This window comes from Phyllobates terribilis, unplaced genomic scaffold (genome assembly GCF_046119375.1).
Source record: "Phyllobates terribilis strain yellow unplaced genomic scaffold, ASM4611937v1 Scaffold_3__8_contigs__length_932513732, whole genome shotgun sequence".
In the NCBI taxonomy this organism is placed as follows: Eukaryota; Metazoa; Chordata; class Amphibia; order Anura; family Dendrobatidae; genus Phyllobates; species Phyllobates terribilis.
Genome location: NW_027362763.1, coordinates 685,670,114 through 685,693,827, shown reverse-complemented (window position 1 = coordinate 685,693,827; position 23,714 = coordinate 685,670,114). Strand labels below are relative to the sequence as shown.

At 49.0% G+C, this 23,714-nt stretch overlaps 1 protein-coding gene across 2 annotated transcripts in view; it reads left to right on the top strand.

Annotated features, from left to right (window-relative positions):
- SUSD4 (sushi domain containing 4) overlaps positions 1 to 23,714 on the top strand; it is a 106,160-nt gene that overhangs the window by 56,132 nt on the left and 26,314 nt on the right. For both annotated transcript variants that reach the window (XM_073671877.1, XM_073671876.1), the window contains 2 exons: positions 10,249 to 10,428; positions 19,145 to 19,333. In XM_073671877.1, the coding sequence (XP_073527978.1) occupies positions 10,249 to 10,428; positions 19,145 to 19,333 (369 nt within the window). The remainder of the gene's footprint in view (positions 1 to 10,248; positions 10,429 to 19,144; positions 19,334 to 23,714) is intronic.

Sequence of the window (23,714 nt, the reverse complement as noted above, 5' to 3'; positions counted from 1 at the left end):
ACACCAGAAACAAGGAGTCTATCGGGTGGTTCAGGAGTACGAGAGAGTGTTCAGTAAACACCCGTTAGACTTCGGGCGAGTCAAGGGGGTAGAACACCACATCCCCACGGGAGACCATCCTCCTATAAAAGAGAGGTATCGACCCGTACCCCCTGCCCACTACCAACACGCCAAGGGGATGCTTAGAGACATGAAGGAGGCTGGGGTGATCAGGGATAGCTGTAGCCCCTGGGCAGCTCCACTAGTCTTAGTCAGAAAGAAAGACAACACCATGAGGATGTGTGTAGATTACCGGAAAATCAATCGTATCACACACAAGGATGCGTACCCCTTACCAAGGATAGAGGAGTCATTGGCTGCTTTAAGATCTGCTAACTTCTTCTCTACCTTGGATCTCACTAGCGGGTACTGGCAGGTTCCTGTAGCAGAGGCGGACCGGGAGAAGACCGCATTCACCACCCCGATGGGACTTAGCGAGTTCACCTGCATGCCGTTCGGACTCTGCAACGTACCGGGAACCTTCCAACGACTAATGGAGTGTTGTCTGGGCCACAGAAACTTCGAGACGGTCCTGTTGTACCTGGACGATGTCATCGTATATTCCAAGACGTATGAGGACCACCTGAAACACCTGGCGGAAGTGTTCGAAGCTCTGGCAAGTTACGGCCTAAAGGTGAAACCCTCCAAGTGTCACCTCCTGAAACCAAAGGTGCAGTACCTGGGACACGTGGTGAGCGCTGACGGAGTGGCTCCCGACCCTGATAAGATCACCGCAATTAAGGAATGGCCAAGCCCCTCCAGCGTAAAAGAAGTGCGGCAGTTCCTCGGGTTGGTAGGCTACTACCGAAGGTTTATTCCCGGTTTCACCAAAAAGGCAGCACCTATGCAGGACCTCCTGATAGGCCAGTCCCGGAAGGCCAAGAACCAGAAGCCGCCCTTCAAATGGGAGGAGCTGGAAGAAGAGTCCTTCCGCCAGCTGAAGATGGCCCTCACGGGGGACGAAATCCTGGCGTACCCGGATTATAGCCAGCCCTTTATCCTCTACACCGACGCCAGTAACATCGGGCTAGGAGCCGTACTGTCCCAGATTCAGCAGGGGAAGGAACGAGTAATCGCCTACGCCAGCCGAAAACTGCGACCCACCGAAAGGAACCCCGAGAATTACAGCTCATTTAAGCTAGAGTTCCTGGCCGTAGTATGGGCAGTCACCGAGCGCTTTAAGCATTACCTCGCTTCTTCCCGGTTCACCGTGTACACGGATAACAACCCGTTGACACACCTGGACACGGCAAGACTCGGTGCCCTGGAGCAGAGGTGGATGGCCCGTCTGTCCAACTACGAGTTCACAATCAAATACCGGGCAGGACGCTCCAATACCAACGCGGACGCCCTGTCCAGGATGCCCAACCTGCCGGACGGAGGAGAAGATCCGGAGGGACTGGAAGAAGTTGAACTCCCTGCGTTCCACCGTCATGGGACTATCCAGTATTCCCACCGGGTAAGGAGTAAACAGGCTGCTACGTTGAACCCCTTACCTCACTACAACTGGGCGGAAACGCAAGACAGCGACCCTGCCGTCCGACTGGTGAAGGAGATGCTGACTCGCCCGGAGGCTTGCCTTGAACCAGACGCTCCGGAGGAAGCCAAACAACTATGGGCAGAGAAGAGTCGACTGTTCCTTTACAAGGGGAAGTTGTGCCGCAGAATGGTTAACTCCCGGACGCATGAACTACTCTGGCAAGTAGTGGTGCCACGAAGAGACGCAGCCATGGTGATGGAGGCATACCACGACGGAGCTGGACACTTCGGGTGGAAGAAGCTGGAGTTCCTGCTGCGCGAGCGGTTCCACTGGGTAGGCATGAGGGGAACCATCGAGAAGTGGTGCAGAGACTGTGGCCCGTGCAACCTGAGAAGGAAGGACCGTGCCAGCCAGAAGACTCCCCTGCAGTCCATCGTCACCCGGCAACCGTTGGAACTGGTAGCCTTGGATCATGTAAAACTGACCCCAAGCAGAAGTGGCTACGTCTACGCGTTAACCATCGTGGATCATTACTCCCGGTTTCTGGTTGTCGTCCCCGTCAAGGACTTAACGGCTCAAACAGCAGCTAGAGCCTTCCAGCAGCACTTTTGCCGTCCACACGGGTACCCGGACCAAGTGCTGACGGACCAGGGACCTGCCTTTGAAGCGGAGGTCTTCCAGGAATTCTGCAATCTGTATGGCTGCCGGAAGATAAGGACGACACCCTACCATCCGCAAACTAATGGACTTTGTGAGAAAATGAACCAGGTGGTAATGGATCTTCTAAAAACATTGCCCCTGGAAGAATGCAGTCTGTGGCCTGAGAAGTTGCCCGATCTGGTGGACCTATACAACCACATCCCGGTAGGTTCCACCAACTGTACCCCGGCTTACCTAATGAGGGCAAGACCTGGTAAGTTACCTGTTGACCTGGAAATGGGAGTCCTGACACCCGAGGACACTTCACCATAAACAGACTGGGACACAGAGAGGCAGCAGCAGTACCGGAGAGTACAGGAGAGCGTGGAGCGAAGTCTCTGTCAGGCTAGGGAAAGACAAGAGAAAACTTACAACCAGTATGCTCCCGCTGTTCCCCTGGTACCCGGAGAGCAGGTCTTGAAGAGGAAGAGACGGCTCCACAAGTTGGACGACCAGTGGGAGAAGGACCCGTACACCGTACTGCCTTCAAGCCACGAGAACCCGAAGGTTTGTACCATCAGTAAAGACGGAGGGGAAACCACAGCCATTGTATCCCGGGACCACCTGAAGAAGTGTCCCGAACAACTGAGGAACCCTGAAGAGGAACAAGAAGACCATCGACCCGTAGAGGAAAGGGAAGATATGGTTAGTACTGTGCTCGGGGACTTCCCTCGGTCTTGGACTCAAGTCAATGGTGCAGTTGTGGTACCCGTACTCACCTTCCTCCAACCAGAATCCCAAGCACCTACGGAGCAACAGGTAGAGCTGGAAGAACAGCCGGTCCAGGAGGCAGAAGACTCCACACAAGCAGAACAGGAGGATCAACCCTCTGCTTATAGTGAGCCTGCCGTACCCCTAGTGAGACAAAGAGCCGGTAGACAGCTGCCCAGTTTATCCTTGACAGCTCCTACACCCTGTAGTTCAGGGCCAGACAGTCAGCTCCGTAGGTCCACTAGGGCCACTAGAGGCCAGTTACCCACACGCTGGAGGATTTGAAGTGTATAAATTGTTTTATTTATGTTTATCTGTGTATTATTGCTTGTGTATAATTTTGTGTTTCCAGTTATTTTTAGGAATCCTTGGTGGATTTACCGGGAATCCTTGTACATAGTTGGAGCGTAACCCAGGACGGACTAAAGACTGTTAAGGACTCGGGGTAGGACAAACCCCTACCTGGTTACGTCTCCCTGTTTTGGTGAAATGGACACCTTGCTTTTCTTCAAAGACTGCACCCGGTTACGGACATGCCGTAACCAACTTTATATGTTTTTCTTATTGTATTATTATTGTTTTTATCTTGTTATGTTTTTCTAAAATATGTTTAGTCCCGGAGTACTAAATTTCACTAGGGGGGAATGTGACACCCCAGGGGTCTGGTTGCCACAGTGATAGAGATGTTATGTCTGAGAGCAGGTGGGAGGTCCTTTGGTCAGGGATCCTGTGCATGCCACACCTCCTGCCCAGTCTTGGGAGGGGAAGAACTTCCCCTATATAAACCCGGGGCTGAAGCAGGGTTAGCAGTCAAGGAGAGTAGAGACAAGAAACAGCAGAAGCAATACTACTACGAGTCAGGGGCTGGCAGCTGCAGAGCTCGCCCTGACTGAGAAGATTTCTTACCGGACCCGGCGTCCGAGGCTGTGGGGACTAACTCTTACCCAGCAGCAGAAGCCGACCGGCAGGGGATTTCAGGTCCTCAGGCCCAGAAACCCGAAGGCACGGTCACACGCGTGGGACCAGCACCGCCATCGTGGAGCGGAAGCCATTAGAAGGCCCCGAGTCACCGGCCATACGGGTGAGCACCACACGGTACACTCAGGGACGTGGGCTACTTATATCCGCTTCTAGCAAGGTAGCCAGAAGAGTACAGTCAGTTTGGGAGGTCTACAACTCCGCCTGGCCAGGGGAGATCCCATCTGCTCAAGGACTGACCAGGCCCCGTTCACTAGCAAGTACTCCGGGAGGGTCTATCGTTGTTACCAGTAAAGACCCTGAATTACACCGCACCGTCTCTGAGTGGTTCCTGCTACCCCCATCATCCACATCTGCTGCCCTGAGGCCATACCCCTCCCGTTGGGGGTTATACCATCTACGCTACACCATCCATCCACCGGCCTCAGCGGACTGTCCTGCAGCGACAGCTCCATAGCTGCATTCAACGGGTGGCGTAGTCGTCCTGCATCTACCGCTGTTACATCGCCGCTCAGTTTGACTCCCTGGGCACGGACCGGGTCACCGCCACGAGACTACAACCCTCAAGAGATCCGGCTCCGGGTAAGCTCCCGCGTGCGCAACGCAGCGCGACACAGGCCCAGGGGCGCGTCATAAGTAACGGATCAGGTGATCATCCTCCCCAGGTCCAGCTCAGACTCACCACTCCTGTCTGAGTTTTGGTTGCAGCAGGGATGTGTGCCGTCAATGTGACGTCACCACGGCAGGGAGTCAGGACCGGACCTGGGGAGGGTGAGCCCCTTCCCTGTTTGTTATTTTTTGTATTTAATAGAATTTTGGATCCACTTTCCTGAAAGTGGAAAACCCCTTTAAAAATGTTAATATATTAGCACTATATGATAATGTATTTTTAATAAAATAATATAATTTTTTTGTATTAAGTTAATATATTTGTAAAAATCAAATGCAAAACAAAAACATAAAAACTAAAATGTTTGTTGGATTATATTTGTCATTCCTTTGTGCTCTCAGAATGACACCAATTTATTTTTTGAGTTATTACTTTTGCCCCATGAATAAGGCAGTAGATTTAGCAGAAAATTCTACGAGCTTCTCCTTTACTCAGTTGTAAGAAAACCGTGAAATAATTTCATGTGCAAATTGAAGTGATCGTGGAAAAGTCTCCGGGCCCGGAGGAAAAGTTATCAGCCCTCTCCACACAATAACTAAGAAATGACATTTTTTTTTTTTTAGAATTGCTGCCGGCTGGACGCCTATATAAGATTGTGTCCTGAAGTTTAGGAAAAGTGAGAAATAGTACCTGACGGATTAAAAAGGTGTAATTTGATTTTTTTCAGCTTCTCTAATTTCTTTGTAGATGTGTGACAATATAAATGTGGAATGAAAGAAACAATCATCCGAAAATGAAATTAATGTTAAAAAAAAATTATAAAGTAACAAAAAAAAGAAAGAATAAAAATAGGACCCTGCTATATTGTACATTGCAATGCAAGAAGTGAACAAAAAAGTCTTCTGTATCTGGATTTCTAGGTGCCATTCAGTGCCCAAAATATACATGTACAGCAATGTGCTAACGTTTTAGGCAGGAGGGGAAAAATACTACAAAGTAAGAAGCTTCCAAAAATAGTAGTGAAAATGTTGTATTTTTATCCGTTAACAAATAAAAGCGAAATGTAAACCCCATCGGTATCTGGTGACCGCCCGTCGCCTCCATCATCAGTATCTGGTGACCGCCCATCACCTCCATCATCAGTATCTGGTGACCGCCCATCACCTCCATCATCAGTATCTGGTAACCGCCCGTCGCCTCCATCGTCAGCATCTGGTGACCGCCCGTCGCCTCCATCGTCAACATCTGGTGACCGCCTGTCGCCTCCATCGTCAGCATCTGGTGACCGCCCGTCGCCTCCATCGTCAGCATCTGGTGACCGTCCGTCACCTCCATCATCAGTATCTGGTGATCTCCCGTCCCCTCCATCATCAGTATCTGGTGACCGCCCGTCCCCTCCATCATCAGTATCTGGTGACCGCCCATCCCCTCCATCGTCAGCATCTGGTGACCGCCCGTCACCTCCATCATCAGTATCTGGTTACCGCCCATCTCCTCCATCATCACTATCTGGTATCCGCCCGTCCCCTCCATCATCAGTATCTGGTGACCGCCCATCACCTCCATCAGCAGTATCTGGTGACCGCCCGTCCCCTCCATCATCAGTATCTGGTGACCGCCCATCCCCTCCATCATCAGTATCTGGTGACCGCCCGGCCCCTCCATCATCAGTATCTGGTGACCGCCCATCACCTCCATCATCAGTATCTGGTAAACGCCAGTCGCCTCCATCGTCAGCATCTGGTGACCGCCTGTCGCCTCCATCGTCGGCATCTGGTGACCGCCCGTCGCCTCCATTGTCAGCATCTGGTGACCGCCCGTCGCCTCCATCGTCAGCATCTGGTGACCACCCGTCACCTCCATCATCAGTATCTGGTGACTGCCCATCGCCTCCATCAGTTCTCATCATCATTAGTCTAGAGTGTCTAGAGCGATGACACGCACTGTGGATGTGACTGCAACAGCAGAGGGAAGCTGGACCTAAGGAGGGGGAGTACCTGATGAGTTTATTATTTAATGGACACATTGAGTAAAAAGTATGCTGAAAGCGGACATCCCCTTTAATTACCCATTAGGCGTCTTTGTGGGACAGCGTCAAGCGTATCTGCAAAGTCCAAAAACAATATATCCAATATTCAAAGATTATTTTCCCTGAAATGTCACAGCGTCTCCGATTCAAACACACGCGGCTGCAATAAGCACATTGACAAGGAGATTTAGTTGCATTTCACTCCTTTTCCCGGTACAACAGAGGACTCTGCGCTGCTCATTAGCCGAGGATCGACTCTGCACAGTAATGGGGACCTGAAAGTGAATTATTGTAAAGCTGATTTAGTGTGGAAAGTTCCCGGATAATTGAAAACTGTAGAACGCAGCAGAAGAACTAAATAGTAAAAGTGCACTTATTGCTAGAATAACTCCCTAAAAAGGAGTTCAAAACTGTTCTAGAATTTTGACATTGTTTTTTGGGAATTGTTTTAACGGTGTACATTTTGTAGTAAAAATGACCTCGCAATATGATTCTGCTGATCAGTACGATTACGGCGATACCAAACATGTCCATTTCTTTTATTATTTTAATGGTGTAAAAAAAATCAGATGTTTGCAAAAAAACATTTTTTGGGTTGTGTCGCCATTTTCCAAGACTCGTAACGTTTTTATTTTTTGGCCGATAAAGCTGTGTGATGGCTTATTTTTTGCGGGACGAGACACAATTTTTTTTTACAGTCCCCCCATTTTTAATAACCAGCAAAGGCAAAGCAGACAGCGGAGCAATGATATTAATAGGCTGAGAAGGTCCATGGATATTGGCCCCTTCTCAGCATAATAAGTCCAGCTCATAGCTGTCTGCTTTCCCTTGGCTGGTTATTAAAAATAGGGGGCCTCAATGTAGTTTTTTTTTTCATTCTTTCATTTAGTTATTAACAAGTACAGTAAACTACGGACTGCTCCACCCCTCTACTTGTACCTTCATCTCCTGGTTCAAGATTATTATTATTTTTTTTATTATTCTATGTTATTTTAAGTCATTTTCCTATCCACATTTGTTTGCAGGGCAATTGTCCTTACCCCCATTTTTCTTCCTTTAGCAGCTCCCTAGCCCATATTACAATCATTTTACAGCCATTTTTCAGCACCAAAGTTTGCGTCTTCATTGACTTATATGGGGCTCGGAGTCAAGTTGGGGTACACTGACCGAACTTTGGACTCAAGTTTGGCCAGACCCACCGAACTTCCACAGGTTCGCTCATCCCTCGTAGAAATCTTTCATGGATCACTTTCTACGGCGGTGTTCTGAGTTGATTGGTCTTTTTTATTTAAGAAAGTATTATTGATTTTAATTTTTTTTTTCGATAATCAATTACCCAGTTCCGGATACAGCGGGCACCATCTTGTGACCAATAAGACATGGAAACATCGCAATAAGTACTAGGAGGAACCGAGAAATTTATTACAGTGGAAGCTCTGCTAAAAATCCAGGTTTATAGGATTTCTCCACTAGAGGTGTATATGCCTGGGAGTATATGTGCACCATATGGCGGTTTTATAAATCCTTAAAATTACATAATCTGCAAAAAAAACATTAGTGGAGAGCGGTGCTGTTTTTATTACTATTATAAATAGGAAATTAATAATTGCATGGAAATTGAAGGGATTTATAAAAATTTGTATAAATAAAAAAAGCGAACAATTAAGGAGAGCCATTAACTGAGCTGGTAATGTTCTAGCCTGCAGCGACTGCCGGCGTTGCAATACGAGGTCTGTATGAGGTGGGCGGACAGGATAAAGACTCATTATGTCACAAAGGCTTCAGAACGGCTTCCATTTTTTTTCTTGCATTTTTTTTAAAAATTTTTATTCATTAAGCAGCAGTAACTCGGAGGCTCGTTCCGTGCAGAGCGGCATAAATAAAGGCACGACTTCTGTAGGAATTCAGCAATTATGAACTTAGTATCGATTTCATTTTCATTTGTTTGCTTCTATTTATGTAACAATCCGTCTTCCGCTCACCTAGAACCCGAGACACAAAGTTTCCTTCCCTCTAATCTTCCTGCCAATTTATTTGGCTCAAATTGGTCCGTTCTGCAGGAGTCCTTATAGCAAATGGAAGAAAACGCGAAAAAGAACAAAGGGATTAATTGGAGGTCGGTGTGAGGCTGTTTTTATTTTTACATTGAGGGCCTAATTTGCTAAAAAAAAAAAAGAAAAAAATATTAAAGGGACATGAAATATAGAAAAGATGCAAAGATCATATAAAATATCCAGTCGTTTTCACTCCTCCTGACATATGTGTAATCAAACCTCTCACTTTCTGTAAGGCAACTGACTGTAGCAGAAGCTCTCCCCCACCTCTGTCTGCAGTATGAACCCGGCACATTGAGCTTTCGCTTCATGTGTGCACGAAATGTACAAAATGCGCAAATATCATAAAAAATGTCTGGAAATTTTCTACAAGCCATTTTCTCCCCTCTTCACAGGTGTCAAATCAAACTTATCTCTTGCTGTAAGGCAACTGACTATAGCTGAATCCCTTCCCCACTTTTCTGTTTATTGCCGGGATGTCAAACTCAAACACACAGAGGGTCAAAACTTAGATAAAGTCGCGAGACAACCAGTATACAGTATAATGGGCCCCACATAGTCCTCCATATAGTATTATGGGCCCCACATAGTCCTCCATACACAATAATGGGCTCCACATAGTTCACCATACAGAATAATGGGCCCCACATAATCCTCCATACAGAATAATGGGCCCCACATAGTCCTCCATACAGAATAATGGGCCCCACATAGTCCTCCATACAGTATAATGGGCCCCACATAGTCCTCCATAGAGTATAATGGGCCCCACATAGTCCTCCATAGAGTATAATGGGCCCCACATAATCCTCCATACAGAATAATGGACCCCACATAATCCTCCATACAGAAAAATGGGCCCCACATAATCCTCCATACAGAATAATGGGCCCCACATAGTCCTCCATACAGAATAATGGGCCCCACATAGTCCTCCATACAGTATAATGGGCCCACATAGTCCTCTATAAGGAATAATGGGACTCACGAAGGGGTGGTGGTTCTGGTGTCGCAGGCCAAATAAAATCACCCTGCAGGCCAGATTTGGCCCACGGGAGGGGAGGAGGGGAGTGTAGCTGCAGTTTCTTTTTCTGTGCCGAATTGCTATATCTGTGACTGCAGGCTGTGTGAAGTGAGCTGAAGCTTCAGTTTCTTTGTGTCTGTGACTGCCGGCTGTAAGAGGGGAGGAGGGGGCTGCAGCTGCAGTTTCTTTATGTCCATGACTGCTGGCTGTGAGAGGGGAGGAGGGGGCTTCAGCGGTAGTTTCTCTCTTTGTGTCTGTGACTGCCAGTTGTGAGAGGGGAGGAGGGGGCTGCAGCGGTAGTTTCTTGCTTTGTGTCTGTGACTGCTGGCTGTGAGAGGGGAGGAGGGGGCTGCAGCTGCAGTTTCTTTCTCTGTGTCTGTGACTGCCAGCTGTGAGAGGGATGAAGGGCTGCAGCTGAGGTTTCTTTCTGTGTGTCTGTGACAGCAGGCTGTGAGAGGGGAGGAGGTGGCTGAAGTGGAAAGACATCAGTGCACAGAACGAGCTAAGGAAGGATGGAAACTTTTGGTGGCCTTAGAAGGTCTAAGTGAGAATGGAAACGAGTTATATAATGGTAATATAAGAAATATAGCAATGGAGTACTAGTGTTATCTTTCTCCTCCACAGTCACAGATTGCCTTGCTCCTTATATTGAAGATGCTGATGTTCTCAACAAAACCTACAAGACCGGAGACAAGTTGGTAATGAGCTGTCGAGAAGGCTTCCAGACACGCTATCCTGACTTTGACAACATGGCTTCAATTTGTCAAGATGACGGATCGTGGGAAAATCTTCCTCTGTGTCAAGGTGCGGTAATGTACTCTGTGATGTTACCCAAATGGTGGCTTCACACAGTGGTAATACTGTGCGGTGCCAGAAAAACACTTGGTCAGACGTTGCAGCCCTCTGGCGCCCCCTTAATCTGCTGGTCAAACACGGTATTGACCAAGAATAAGCACGGGCGCAGCTGCTCTCATTTATGTCGACTATTGTGGCATGTGATGTGACAGGACGTATATATACCACCAGTTCCTTCCAGGAACGTATATATACCTCCATCCAGCCACCCTGAAACCACAATATCACATAAATACTGGTATACTGCCACCACCGATCGCTTAACAGGTGGATCGGGTACCCGTTAGGTAGCGTGGATTAGCTGGTGAGGAACGTGTTTGCTCGACATAGGACAAGAAGAACGAAGCTGGTAAATAATAATGATTTACTCCCGAAAGTGGGCAGTGTTTACAAAAGATATACAAGATATTACAAAAGAGACAATTTACATATATGCATTAAACAGTTATTAAACTAAAAGGGATAAGTGATAGCAAAACCTGCGCCACGAGGTGATGGTCTCAGATTCTGTGGGGGGGGGACAGCTCCCCGGAAATTAAATGTGATTTTTCATACGTCTGACGTCCCTGGTAAGAATGACTTAAAATGGCCGCTCTGGTTTTTTGTAAGGGGCCAAAACATTAGGAGACACCCATGTTGTTTACCTCACATGGGGGCTCGGTTTTGTGAACCCACCCAGCTGCATAAGACATAAACATCCTTCAGATTTCATATCTTGGTATGGGGGGGTCCCACATCCAAGATGGAGACATCATGTTTGCCGTCACCACTATTCATGAAGATGGATATCAAATATGATATCTCTATGACGCTCAGAAGCTCAGAATCCATTTCCCCGTTGGGGAAAATGGCCGCCGGGGGTGATGGTCGCACGTAGGGAGGCTCCAGGCACTTGGACACCATCCAGCGCATCCAAGCTCACCCGTCCTCCCTACACACTACCATCCTCACCTACACCACCCTCCGACTATCTGGGCCACCTACCAGACCCTCTGGTCGGCCTGCCCGTGTGCGGCCAGCGGCCGTGCCCTGCGGCTCCTCACCTGGGCCTGCGTCCCCGACACCGCCAGCACCCGGGTGCCTCCAGCGCTCCCGGCACGGTCCCACAAAGGCTGCGGCGCTCATCCGCACTGCTGCAGCCCCGGACCTCCGTGCGGCTCTTCACCTCCTGGACCACCGGTAAGTACGGTGCAGCCGTCCCCGTCCTCCACACCCCGCCATTGCTGCAGGCCCGACCGCGGCCTGGCCTGCCCCCTCCTGGGCTCCCGTACCTGTGCCTGGGCCCCCACGGTGCTACAGAGCTGTGGGCTGCGGAGGGCAATCGGTGCTTCCACGGGGTCCACCGCAGCATACCCAGCTGAGGACCAAGTGGAGCGGCCAGCGCTGCCCTCGGGACCCTCCACAGCGGTGCGGGGCCGTGGGCTGTGCGGGGATTGGCGGTGCCGCCTTCGGTGCCCTACCTCTATCGGCCCCGGCCTAGCGTGGAGCCCACTGCCCCACTGCAGCTCCCAGCCTATAGACTGTGCAGCGGACCCCCACACTGGCCTGCCCCGACCCGGTGCCCCACAGCTGCCCACACCGCAGCCAAGACCGTCCGTACCCTAGGCCGCACCGGGCCCTCAGCCACACCTGGCCGCACCTGTCTATGCCGGCCCTGACTGCACCGTACCCCAGGCTATATTGGGCCCCAGATACACCTGGCCCCTGGCTGCACCTGCTTGCGCTGGCCCTGACTGCACCGTGCCCCTGACCGCGCTGGGCCCTCAGCTACACCTGGCCCATCTGCAGGTTCAGGCCCTTATCTGCAACATGCCCCTGAATGAACTGGGCCCTCAGCTTCACAGGACCCGACCGCACCTGACTCCCCACCGCACCCGGCCCCCTGGCCGCAACGAACCCCCTCTGGCCACCTCTGACCCTGCTGGCCGCCTCTGACCCGGCTGGCCGCCTCTGACCCTGCTGGCTGCCTCTGACCCTGCTGGAGTCTCTGACCCTGCTGGCCGCCTCTGACCCTCCTGGCCACCTCTGACCCTGCTGGCCGCCTCTGACCCTGCTGGCCGCCTCTGACCCTGCTGGCTGCCTCTCATCCTGCCTCCCACCCTGCTGCCTGCCCCTGACCCTGAGAGCCGCTTCTGAGCCCCTGGCTGCATCATCCTGCTCCCGACTGCATCATCCTATCCTTGGCTGCATCACCTGCACCATCCCATCCTCGGCTGCATCATCCCATTCTCGGCTGCACCATCCCATCCTCGGCTGCATCATCCCATCCTCGGCTGCATCATCCCATCCTCGGCTGCACCATCCCATCCTCGGCTGCACCATCCCATCCTCGGCTGCACCATCCCATCCTCGGCTGCACCATCCCATCCTCGGCTGCATCATCCCATCCTCGGCTGCATCATCCCATCCTCGGCTGCATCATCCCATCCTCGGCCGCCTCATCTCATCCTCGGCCGCATCATCATTCCTCCCTCGGCTGCATCATCCCATCCTCGGCTGCATCATCCCATCCTTGGTTGCATCTTCCCATTCTCGGCCACATCTTCCCATCCTCGGCTGCATCTTCCCATCATCGGCTGCTTCACTTCATCCTCGGCTGCCTCCTCTCATCTCGGCTGCATCACCTCACCCCGGCTACATCACCTCATCTCTGACTGCATCATCTCACCCCTACTGCATCACCTCATCTCCGGCTGCTTCATCTCATCCCTGATGCATCACCCCATCCCTGCCGTATCGTCCTATCCCCAGCCGCACCCTCTCATCCAGGCTCCATCACCTCGTCCACGGCTGCTGCTACTCCCCCCGGCTACTTCACCTTCATCTCTACCCCGGCTGTTTGTACCTCTCCCCCGGACTGCAACTCATCCCTGAACTGCTCCCCATCCCTGATCACATCCTATCCCCAGCAGCACCGCACATGCGGCCACCTGTCCCCCACTAGGACTCACCCCACCTACATCGCTCCCGGGCTGCCTCCTACCCCTGTCACCTCTCGCCCACTACTCACCCCCGCAATGTTCCCGCTTCTTCTCACCCTCACTCCCATCCTTCTCCACTTCCTACTACCCCCACTCATCACTCCTCCCAGTAATGAAATGCTCATCTCTCCCTCCATCCTACCTACTCACCTCACCCTCTCCTCTGAACTGTTCCTCCACTTTCAACCCTCCATCTCCAAACAAACACGCCCGCCACGCAAGCTCTCCTGCCCGCACCTTCTCACCCTCTCCCTGCTCCTCCTAATTGCGGGTGACATCTCCCCTAATCCTGGCCCACCCCATCACACCACCCCCCCACTCCCACGACATATAACCAACCCCCGTAACCTCAACAACCTCAGACCCATCCCTCCCGTCCCTGCTTCCCCAGTCTCCCTTCCGGGCGCCCTCTGGAACGCCCGCTCGGTCTGCAATAAACTTCCATACATCCACGACCTCTTCATCTCCAAAAAACTCTCCTTCCTCGGCATCACGGAAACCTGGCTCACCCCCTCTGGCACAACCTCCCCGGCCGCCCTCTCCTATGGTGGACTTACATTTTCCAACACCCCCCGCCACAACAACACCCGCGGTGGAGGCGTCGGCCTACTCCTGGCCAACACGTGCGCCTTCATCCCGATTACGCCGCCCCCCTCCTACCCCCTCCCCTCCTTCGAGGCACATTCCGTGCGCATCTTCTCCCCTTGCAACCTCCAACTAACAGTTATCTACCGTCCCCCAGGAACCCCCTCCTCTTTCTTTGACCACAACCTGGCTCCTCCACCTCCTCTCCTCTGACATCCCCACCATCATCATGGGTGACTTCAATATCCCCGTTGACACCCCCTGCACCGCCGCCTCTAGACTCCTATCCCTAACCTCCTCCCTTGGTCTCTCCCAATGGACCTCATCCGCCACACACACCGACAGTCACACACTGGACCTTGTCTTCACCCGCCTCTGTTCCCTCGCTGACCTCGAAAACTCACCTCTCCCCCTATCTGACCACAACCTACTGACCTTCTCCCCCCCCCCCTCTGATCGCCCCTCCCCGCACACTCCCCCACCCCCGTAGAAACCTCAAACTCATCGACTTCCACTCACTCTCCGAGTCCCTCCTCCCTCTCTCCGGCCTAGCTTCTTCTCAGGAAGCCGACGCCGCCGCCACCCTCTACAACACCACCCTCACCACAGCCCTCGACCAAGCTGCCCCGCTCTCACACGTCACAACCCGCGCACACAGACTACCCTGGCTAACGCCCCTCACGAAAAAACTTCGGCAGACGTCTAGAGTGGCTGAGCGGAAAACAAGACTACTTCTCTTCCCTAATAACCGCCCTATCCCGCAACCCCAAGCAACTTTTCAGTACCTTCAACTCTCTACTCTGTCCCCCTGCACCCCCCCCTCACCCCTCATCTCAGCCGACGACTTTGCCACCTTCTTCAAGGACAAGATTGACAAAGTCAGACAAAGCTTCGATCTACAAGCCGCTCGGCCCCCCCCCCACCGCCCAACCCCACTCACCCAAATGTAGTTTCTCCCCCATGACAGAAGACCTCCTCTCCTCTCTGCTAGCTCACTCACACCTCACCACCTGTGCCCTCGACCCCCTCCCTTCCCACCTCATCCCTAACCTCACCACTGTCCTCATCCCCGCCCTAACCCATCTTTTCAACCTATCACTTAAATCCGGCACTTTCCCATCATCCTTCAAGCATGCCACAATCACACCCATCCTCAAAAAACCCTCCCTTGACCCTGCAATAGTCTCCAACTACCGCCCGATATCTCTCCTCCCTTTTGCCTCAAAATTACTTGAACAGCACGTTCATGCCGAGCTGTCCTCCCACCTCTCCTCCTCCTCCCTCTTCGACCGTCTTCAATCCGGTTTCCGACCCCACCACTCCACCGAAACAGCCCTAACTAAAGTCACCAACGACCTACTGACCGCCAAGAGCAAGCGACACTACTCCGTCCTCCTTCTTCTCGACCTCTCCGCTGCCTTCGACACAGTCGACCACCCCCTCCTACTCCACATCCTAGAATCCCTTGGCATCACTGACCTAGCCCTCTCATGGATCTCCTCCTACCTAACGGACCGGACTTTCAGCGTCACCCACTCCCACACCTCATCCTCGCCCCACTCCCTTTCTGTTGGAGTTCCCCAAGGCTCAGTCCTGGGACCACTACTCTTCTCCGCATACACCCTCGGCCAGGGGAAACTCATCGTATCCCACGGCCTCCAATACCACCTCTACGCTGACGACACTCAGCTCTACCTGTCTGGCCCCGACATTTCCGCCCTACTATCCAAAATTCCCCAATGCCTATCCGCCATCTCATCCTTCTTCTCCGCCCGATTCCTCAAACTCAACATGGACAAGACCGAGATAATCGTCCCCCCCCCCAACCGCTCTCCCCAGCTCCACAACTTATCCATCACAATCAACGACTGCACCCTCTCACCCGTCTCCCACGCCAAGTGCCTCGGGGTAATCCTCGACTCCTCCCTCTCCTTCAAGCCCCACATCGAAGCCCTCGCCACCACCTGCCGACTCCAACTGAGGAACATTGCCCGAATCTGCTCTTTCCTTGACCAGGACTCGGCAAAAACGCTTATCCACGCCCTCATCATCTCCCGTCTCGACTACTGCAACCCCCTGCTCACTGGCCTCCCCGCTTCCTCCCTCGCACCTCTCCGCACCATCCTCAATTCCGCTGCCCGACTCATCCACCTATCTCCCCGTTTCACCCCCGCCTGCCCCCTCTGCAAAGCCCTTCACTGGCTCCCCATTGCCCTGAGATCATGGTTCAAAACCCTTTCATACAAGGCCATACATAACCTGTCCCCTCCCTACATCTCCGACCTGGATCCAGATATGTCCCCCCGCGCGATTTTCGCTCCTCTCAAGAACTTCTCCTTTTCTCCCCACTCATTTCCTCCTCCCACAACCGCCTACAAGACTTCTCTCATGCATCCGCCATACTCTGGAACTCTCTCCCCCATCACATCCGACACTCCCCTACCCTGGGGACCTTCAAGAAAAACCTAAAGACCCACCTCTTCCTTCAGGCCTACAGCCCACACTGAGACCCATCCGCTACACCATCTCACCCTCTCCTCTCCCCTTCCTCCTGTCTCCCCACCCACCCCCTATAGACTGTGAGCCCTCGTGGACAGGACCCCCTGCCCTACTGTACCAGTGCTCCTCGTTTGATGTTTCATGTTCGTGTCCCTGTCTGCCCCTACACTTGTAAAGCGTCATGGAACCTAATGGCGCTATATAAATATTTATTATTAATAATAATAAAAATAATAGTGATATCGAGCTATCCTAGAAGTGACTCTTTTAGGTATTCGCCCGTCTAGGAGATGAAACTAAAGATGAGCGAATCTGTCTAAATTCATTTTGGCCAGATTCGCCCATATTGACCAGCAGATTTTATTTAGTCCGAATAAAATCCGAGCCAAATCGAATCTGCCCTAAAAAGACGTTTATCATTCTCTAATGTCTCTCCAGATCACAAAGCGTCATAAACGGAGGGGAGGGAAGGTGTTAACAATAATGAAAGATTATAGTCACCTGTCCTCGTTCCGCCTCTCAACTTGTCCTGCAGCCGCAGCTCCATTGATGACGGGTCTTGCGCCCTACTTGACGACATGAGGTCTAGTCAACGACAGAAAGTTCGGATTAAGGATCAAACAGAAGCAAACAGAGGACTGGACAGGGAGCGTCAGGCTTAGGACAAGTCACTATAATTTTTCATTATTTTTAACCAGCACTATAAAGAATAAAAGTGGTGGCCAGCTGGTGGCCATATTGATTGATTTGTGCTAATCAAATCCCCAAAAATTTTGATTCTAGTTAATCCCATTTTTTTTTTAGAAATTCACAACATATTTGATTAGTTACGAATCGATTTACTCATCATTGCTGGAGACACAAGTTTATGGACAGCAGAAGGCCCCTGTGCAAAACAAATTTTGTTAGACCATAGGATCAGTCCATAGAGCCTCGGGATATATGCACACTGTGCAGCCCTCAGATATCTTTTTTTACTTATTTTGTGTGCTGTCGTAAATCCTCCTGTCGATAAAGCAATGTGGTATTGAGCTCAGAAAGTAGCGGTGTGTACAGGAGAAGACAGATGCCGGTCGGGTTATTGATCAGACGGGGATTATTGTGCTCGTCTTACTCTGGCCTCCTGCTTTCCTATGGATCAGTACAAATGCTCGCCTCCATTTAGACGCTGCAGCGTCCTGTACAAGTGAAAAACTTAGCTTCTATCTAAGATGGAAATGAAATGCAAATTATTCGGTGGAGTTTTCCCTTCGAGGGGGGTATTCTCATATTCCCAATTCTCAGTCAAGTTTAATTAATATTTATCAAATCCTCCTGCTATTATTTACCTCCTTACCCTCGCCATTTACTGACCAGCAGTGCTTGCTGCGCATGCTCCATTCTTCATCTTCTGCCCCGGATCATGGAGCATGCACAGCACCTCCCGGTCCGGCCATTTCTCCAGCCCTATTTAGGTAGAAGAGCTTGAGGATGTTCTTGTTAGTCATGGATCTGTTTTATAGAAGTGATGATCGGACATTCAGGCCAGTGACATCCCAGTGCTGCTGTCCTGAACTGCCCAGGGGAACCAGGAAGCAGAGGGACCAGGGAGAACAGCAAACCAGCAAGATGGGAATACCTCCTAAACAAATGGCTCAGCTGACCATGCATCTGTCCTCGATGGCAAGAAGAAGGGAATAAGCTGTTGCCTGAACAAATGATTGGGCATATTGAAATCCAGCATGCCCTATTTTTCCTTTCTCTGACATTTTCCATCAAGGGAGGGAATTCCTCCATGCACATTACATGGTTGGCTGATTCCACTGAAATTGGCGAATTCAGCCAACATATGTATGGGCATCTATACTGAGATTAGACTCTAGATGAATTCATAGGGAATGCAATGTTGTTTTTAAGAGAAGCCACTACAGTGTGCCGGATCTTTCTATGGATCCCATTGACTTATATAGGGGACCATTCCTTCTGCCATGGTTTCTGTTGATTGGTTGCCCAGAATCAGGTAATTAATAACCTGCTGGTTGTTGAGGTTTTGACCATTGGGACCCCCACCGATCCCCCAAAAAAGGGCTTTTAATTGCCCAATTGGAGTAGAGCCGTAGCTATACATGCGCCATACCACTCCATTCATTCTCTAGTAGAGTGTTCGGTTATATCCGGCAGTACCATGGAGAAAGAAAAGAGTGGAGGCACACATGTGCTTTATTCTGATGGGGCATTTCCGATCTCTGTTTTGGGATCGATAAGGTGGCCCAGCGGTCAGTTCCCAACCTATCCACAAGTTATCTACATCCCTATTCATGCAGAGGAAGACGGTAAACTATAAAACATGACCTGATCTGCCCTAAATATGAAATATTTTCTTTGTGGTCTAAAGTGAGGATCAAATTGGATCAACCACCAAACAAGCATTTCCTTTGGTGATTGAAGTTTTGCTTCAAGCAAACCATTTGGGGGTCCTCTTGTTGCAGCCATAATGCAGACCCTAAATGTGTCCATATTATATCTGTATGCAGTTTACAGATGTTGCTTTTGTATCTTATGGTGTTGATAACTTTTTCCTCTATTTGATAACTTTTTTTCTTCGGTCTCGGACTCTCCAGGTTGCCTCCGGCCTTTGGTTCTTCCTCACAGTTACGTAAACATCTCAGACTTTGACTCCTCATTCCCCGTGGGTCGGGTGGTTTCTTATCAGTGTTTTCCTGGGTATAAGCTGGAGGGGGCAGAATACCTGGAGTGCATGTACAACCTCATCTGGTCCGATGAACCGCCCAGGTGCCTTGATGTGGAAGGTAAAAAAATTTAAAATCTTATCATGTACAGTTTTGTCCTTTTTTTTTCCTAAATTTCATACCCTCGCTTTGCTCTGTCTGGAACTACCCTCTAAATATTATAGACACACCTCATTGATTGCAAATCCCTTTAAGTTCAGCCCCTTGCCCTATGTTCAGGAGAATCCTGCTGAAAAACAAGAAAATATAAAGACTTTCTAGTACAGATAATTCAAAAAAGGAAAATCCAGCGTCACATAATATATGTCTCCTGTATTTTTAGCCAATTTTTGAAAGCTCCTTAAAAAGTATCTGTCATTTAATCAAATAAAATGAGTTAAATACCTTGTAAACATCCCTGAGCTGCCCTGATTCTGACGCTTTTTTCTGTTTTTCGCTGCGTCGCTCCATTGCCAAGATATTCACATTTGTTGATTTTGGAACTCAGTATGTGAAATCTCTGCTTGTAGACCAACTGGGTGTTTCTTCAGAGTCTTCTCTGGGGCATGTCCTTTCCCCCCTCCCTCCCAGATGCTGCCAATCACAGCTCCGCAACTGAACTGTGGTTGGCAGCGTCTGTGACGAAGGGATGAAAGCACATGCCCCCAGAGAAGACTCTGAAGAAATGCCAAATTTCACTACAAAAAAGAGATTTCACATACTGCGCTCCAAAAGCAACAAATGTTAATATTTTGGCAATGGAGCGACGCAGCGCAAAGCGGAAAAAAGCGTGAGAATCAGGGGAGCTCAAGGATTATTACAAGGTATTAAACTCAGTTATTTCTGAGCAAGTAACAAGTCCCCTTTAAAATATAGTCCACACCCCTTAATGACCCCCTATCAGTCTTGATCAGAAAGAGCAGACATGAACTGTATCGGGAGTCATGGGCAGTTTGGTGCATGACACAAGACTTACAATGCCAGATTTCAGCATCAGCACCAAGATAAGGACCCTAAACTCCTCGGACCCCTCTTGCTGAGTCCATTGCATAATCTTGGCATGTAGGAGTCTTTATGGTCGGCAAAAGGAGAAGGTCCCATTGCTTCAGGTCTCCCCTTCTCTCCATTATGTACCAGGTTACCTGTAGGAAATTTAATATAAATATATAAATGAGTGATTTGCTCTCGGTGCCTGAGGATCGTGTCTAATGCTCAGTTAATGGATTTCTGAAATCTGATGACTAATTGGATGTAATGCGACAATTAGATTTCAGCACCTGCTGTACTATCATAGGAACATTCTCCGAAGAACATTAAGTGAGATCATCTGTATCATCCTTCACCTATTGTAACTCCATCATCAGTATAGAAGAATGCCGAGAAATGGAGGAGAAAAATGTAAATCACTAATGCAAATCAGTCCTCCAAAAAACTGCACATTCAGAATAGTAAATTTTCCAATGAAGCAAAGTCTCCCATATGTAGAAAATGTTTATACATACGGTGCCTTCCAAAAGCATTCATACCACGTGAACTTATCCGCATTTTTACACGCTACACCCATGGACTTAAATGTATTTTATTGGGATTTTATGTGATACCAACAAAAAGTAGCAAGTATTTGTGAAGTGTAAAGGATGCCCCTAAATAAAATCCCGAGTGACCAATCAACTCCAGAAGTCACATAATTAGTAAATTGTGTCCACCTGGGTGTAATTTATTCTCAGTATAACTACAGCTGTTCTATGAAGGCCTCAGAGGTTTGAGAACATTAGGGATCAAATAGCATCATGAAAATCAAGGAACACACCAGACAGGTCAAGGATAAAGTTGTGGAGAGTAAAGCAGGGTTAGGTTATAAAAAAAAATAGCACAAGCTCTGAGCATCTCACGGGGCACTGTTCAACCCATCATCCAAAAATGGAAGGAATATGGCACAACTGCAAACCTACAAAGACATGGCTGTCCTACACTGACATCCCAAGCAAGGAGAGCACTAATTAGAGAAGCAGCCAGGAGGGCCATGGTCACTCTGGAGGAGCTGGAGAGATCCACAGCTCAGGTGGGAGAATCTGTCCACAGGACAACTATTAGTCGTTTACTCCACAAATCTGGCCTTTATGGAAGAGTGGCAAGAAGAAAGACAATTTTGAAGGTAAGCCATAAGAGGTCCTATGTGCAGTTGAAAAAAGCTATATAGGAGACACAGCGAGCATGTGGAAGAAGTTTCTCTGGTTAGATGAGACCAAAGTAGAACTTTTTGGACTAAATGGAAAATGGTATGTGTGGCAGAAAACTAACACTGCACAAAACACCATCACCACCGTCACACATGGTGGTGGCAGCATCATGCTTTGGGGAGGCTTTTCTTCAGCAGGGGCAGGGAAGCTGGTCAGAGTTGATGTGAAGATGTATGGAGCTAAATTCAGGGCAATCTTGGAGGAAAACCTGTTAGAGGCTGCAAAAGACTTGAGACTGAGGCGTAGGTTCATCTTCCAGCAGGACAACGATCCTAAACATCCAGCCAGAGCTACAATGGAGGGTTTAGATCAGAGCATATTCCTGTGTGTGAACGTCCCAGTCACAGTCCAGACCGAAATCCCAGAGAATCTATGACAAGACTGGAAAATTGCTGATCACAGACGTCTCCATCCAATCTCACTGAGCGACGACGAGTGTTCAGAGAAGAAGGGGCAAAATGTCACCTCTAGATGTGCAAAACTGGAGAAACAGACCCCAAAAGACTGCAGCAGTAGGGCTGAATACAAATGCACGGCACAATTTTCAGATTTATATTTTTAAAATATTTAGAAAACCAGGTATCATTTCCTTTACACGTCACAAATACTTGTTACTTAGTGTTAATATCACATGAAACCCCCCAAAAAATAAATTTAAGTTTGTGGATGTAACGTGAGAAAATGTGTAAAATGTCATGTACATAGCGTCTTTATGTGTAGAAAACGTTGTATTTAAAGTGAAAAATGAGTGTGCCGATCTGTACATACCCCTTTAAGAAGAGTAGGAGCCTGTTTGTATTGTTATCATGATTTGTATGTGTAATTTTAGCCATGAAACTACCAGAGAGGGCGCTAGACTGTATTACAGCTCTGCAGATTCTACCGTACCTCCTGCGGGATTGCAGGGAGTTAATATGATGGCACATGTAAATCCCATCCACTTCGCTCCATATGGCCACGTAATAAACTACTTGTTTTTGAAGCCGCGATATTTAGAAGGAGAATAAACAAATTGAGAAGAACAATCTTACACACAACAGCATCTGTGGCTGCACATTGTGAAGAAGGTTTATAAGGACACTGCTAGAATCCCCGGGAGAGGAACCCTATGTAACGTGTCCAAAAATGGCGCATTTAATGTCCCCTTGTCCTAAAAACAGCACCTTCTTTAAAGGGTTCCTGTCGTTTTCAAAAAACATTTGACAATTTGCATATTTAAGTTCCCAGAGGACAATGCATGGCTTTTAAGTCTCCTCACTCTGACATGCTTTTAAGTCTCCTCACTCTGACATGCCAAGCCTGGCATGTCACTCTCCTTAAGGAGAAACGTTACCCCTTAGACACCAGTCCACAGCCTCTCACCTAGCCAGATCAGATCTCATACTTTGCACTGACAAGGGGCAATACTCCAAAACACTGTGTCTGCGAATTGAGATTTTGGTTTTGTTTGGCTTTTATCCTAAGTCATGTGGTAAGTTACGTTAAAGAGTCGATATTGATTTTTAGGTGCTTCCAATCGGTGACACTAGGGGTCTACTCCTCTTCCTCTCTAAAGAGACAATTTGCATATTTAATTTCACAGAGGAGCATGCATGGCTTATAAGTAGTGTTGAGCGATACCTTCCGATATCGGGAAATATCGGATCGGATTGGATCGGACTGATACCCAAAAAGTATCGGATATCGCCGATTCCGATACCGGAAACCAATGCAAGTCAATGGGACAGAAGTACCGGAATGAAAATAAACCCTTTCTTTCCTTGTAGGTTAAAGTAGAATGTATTGGGGGAGGTGGGGGAGACAATAAAGGCATAGAGGTTTAGCCCAATCAAATGGAATAGCAGGAATTAATATTTTTTTTAAGACGTTCTGAGTTACGGAAATATTGACTATGTTAAGTATTTTTATATTTTGTCAGATATTTATGTTTCACTACTTCCATGCTCTTCACTTTCTTTTTTACTTCTCCCACACTTTCTCCTTCATCATCCTCAGCATCAGCATCTTTTTCATCCACTTCTTCTTCACCTTCTTCATCTTCTTCTTCACCTTCTTCGTATTATTCTTTTTTTTTACATTCTTCATATTCTTCTTATTCAACTATTATTCTTCTTCATATTCTACTTCTTCATCTTCTTCATATTCTTCTTCTTCATCATATTCTTATTTGTGACAGGCATTCCTGTAGTTGTTATCTATAAAAGTTTGAACATTACACCTTT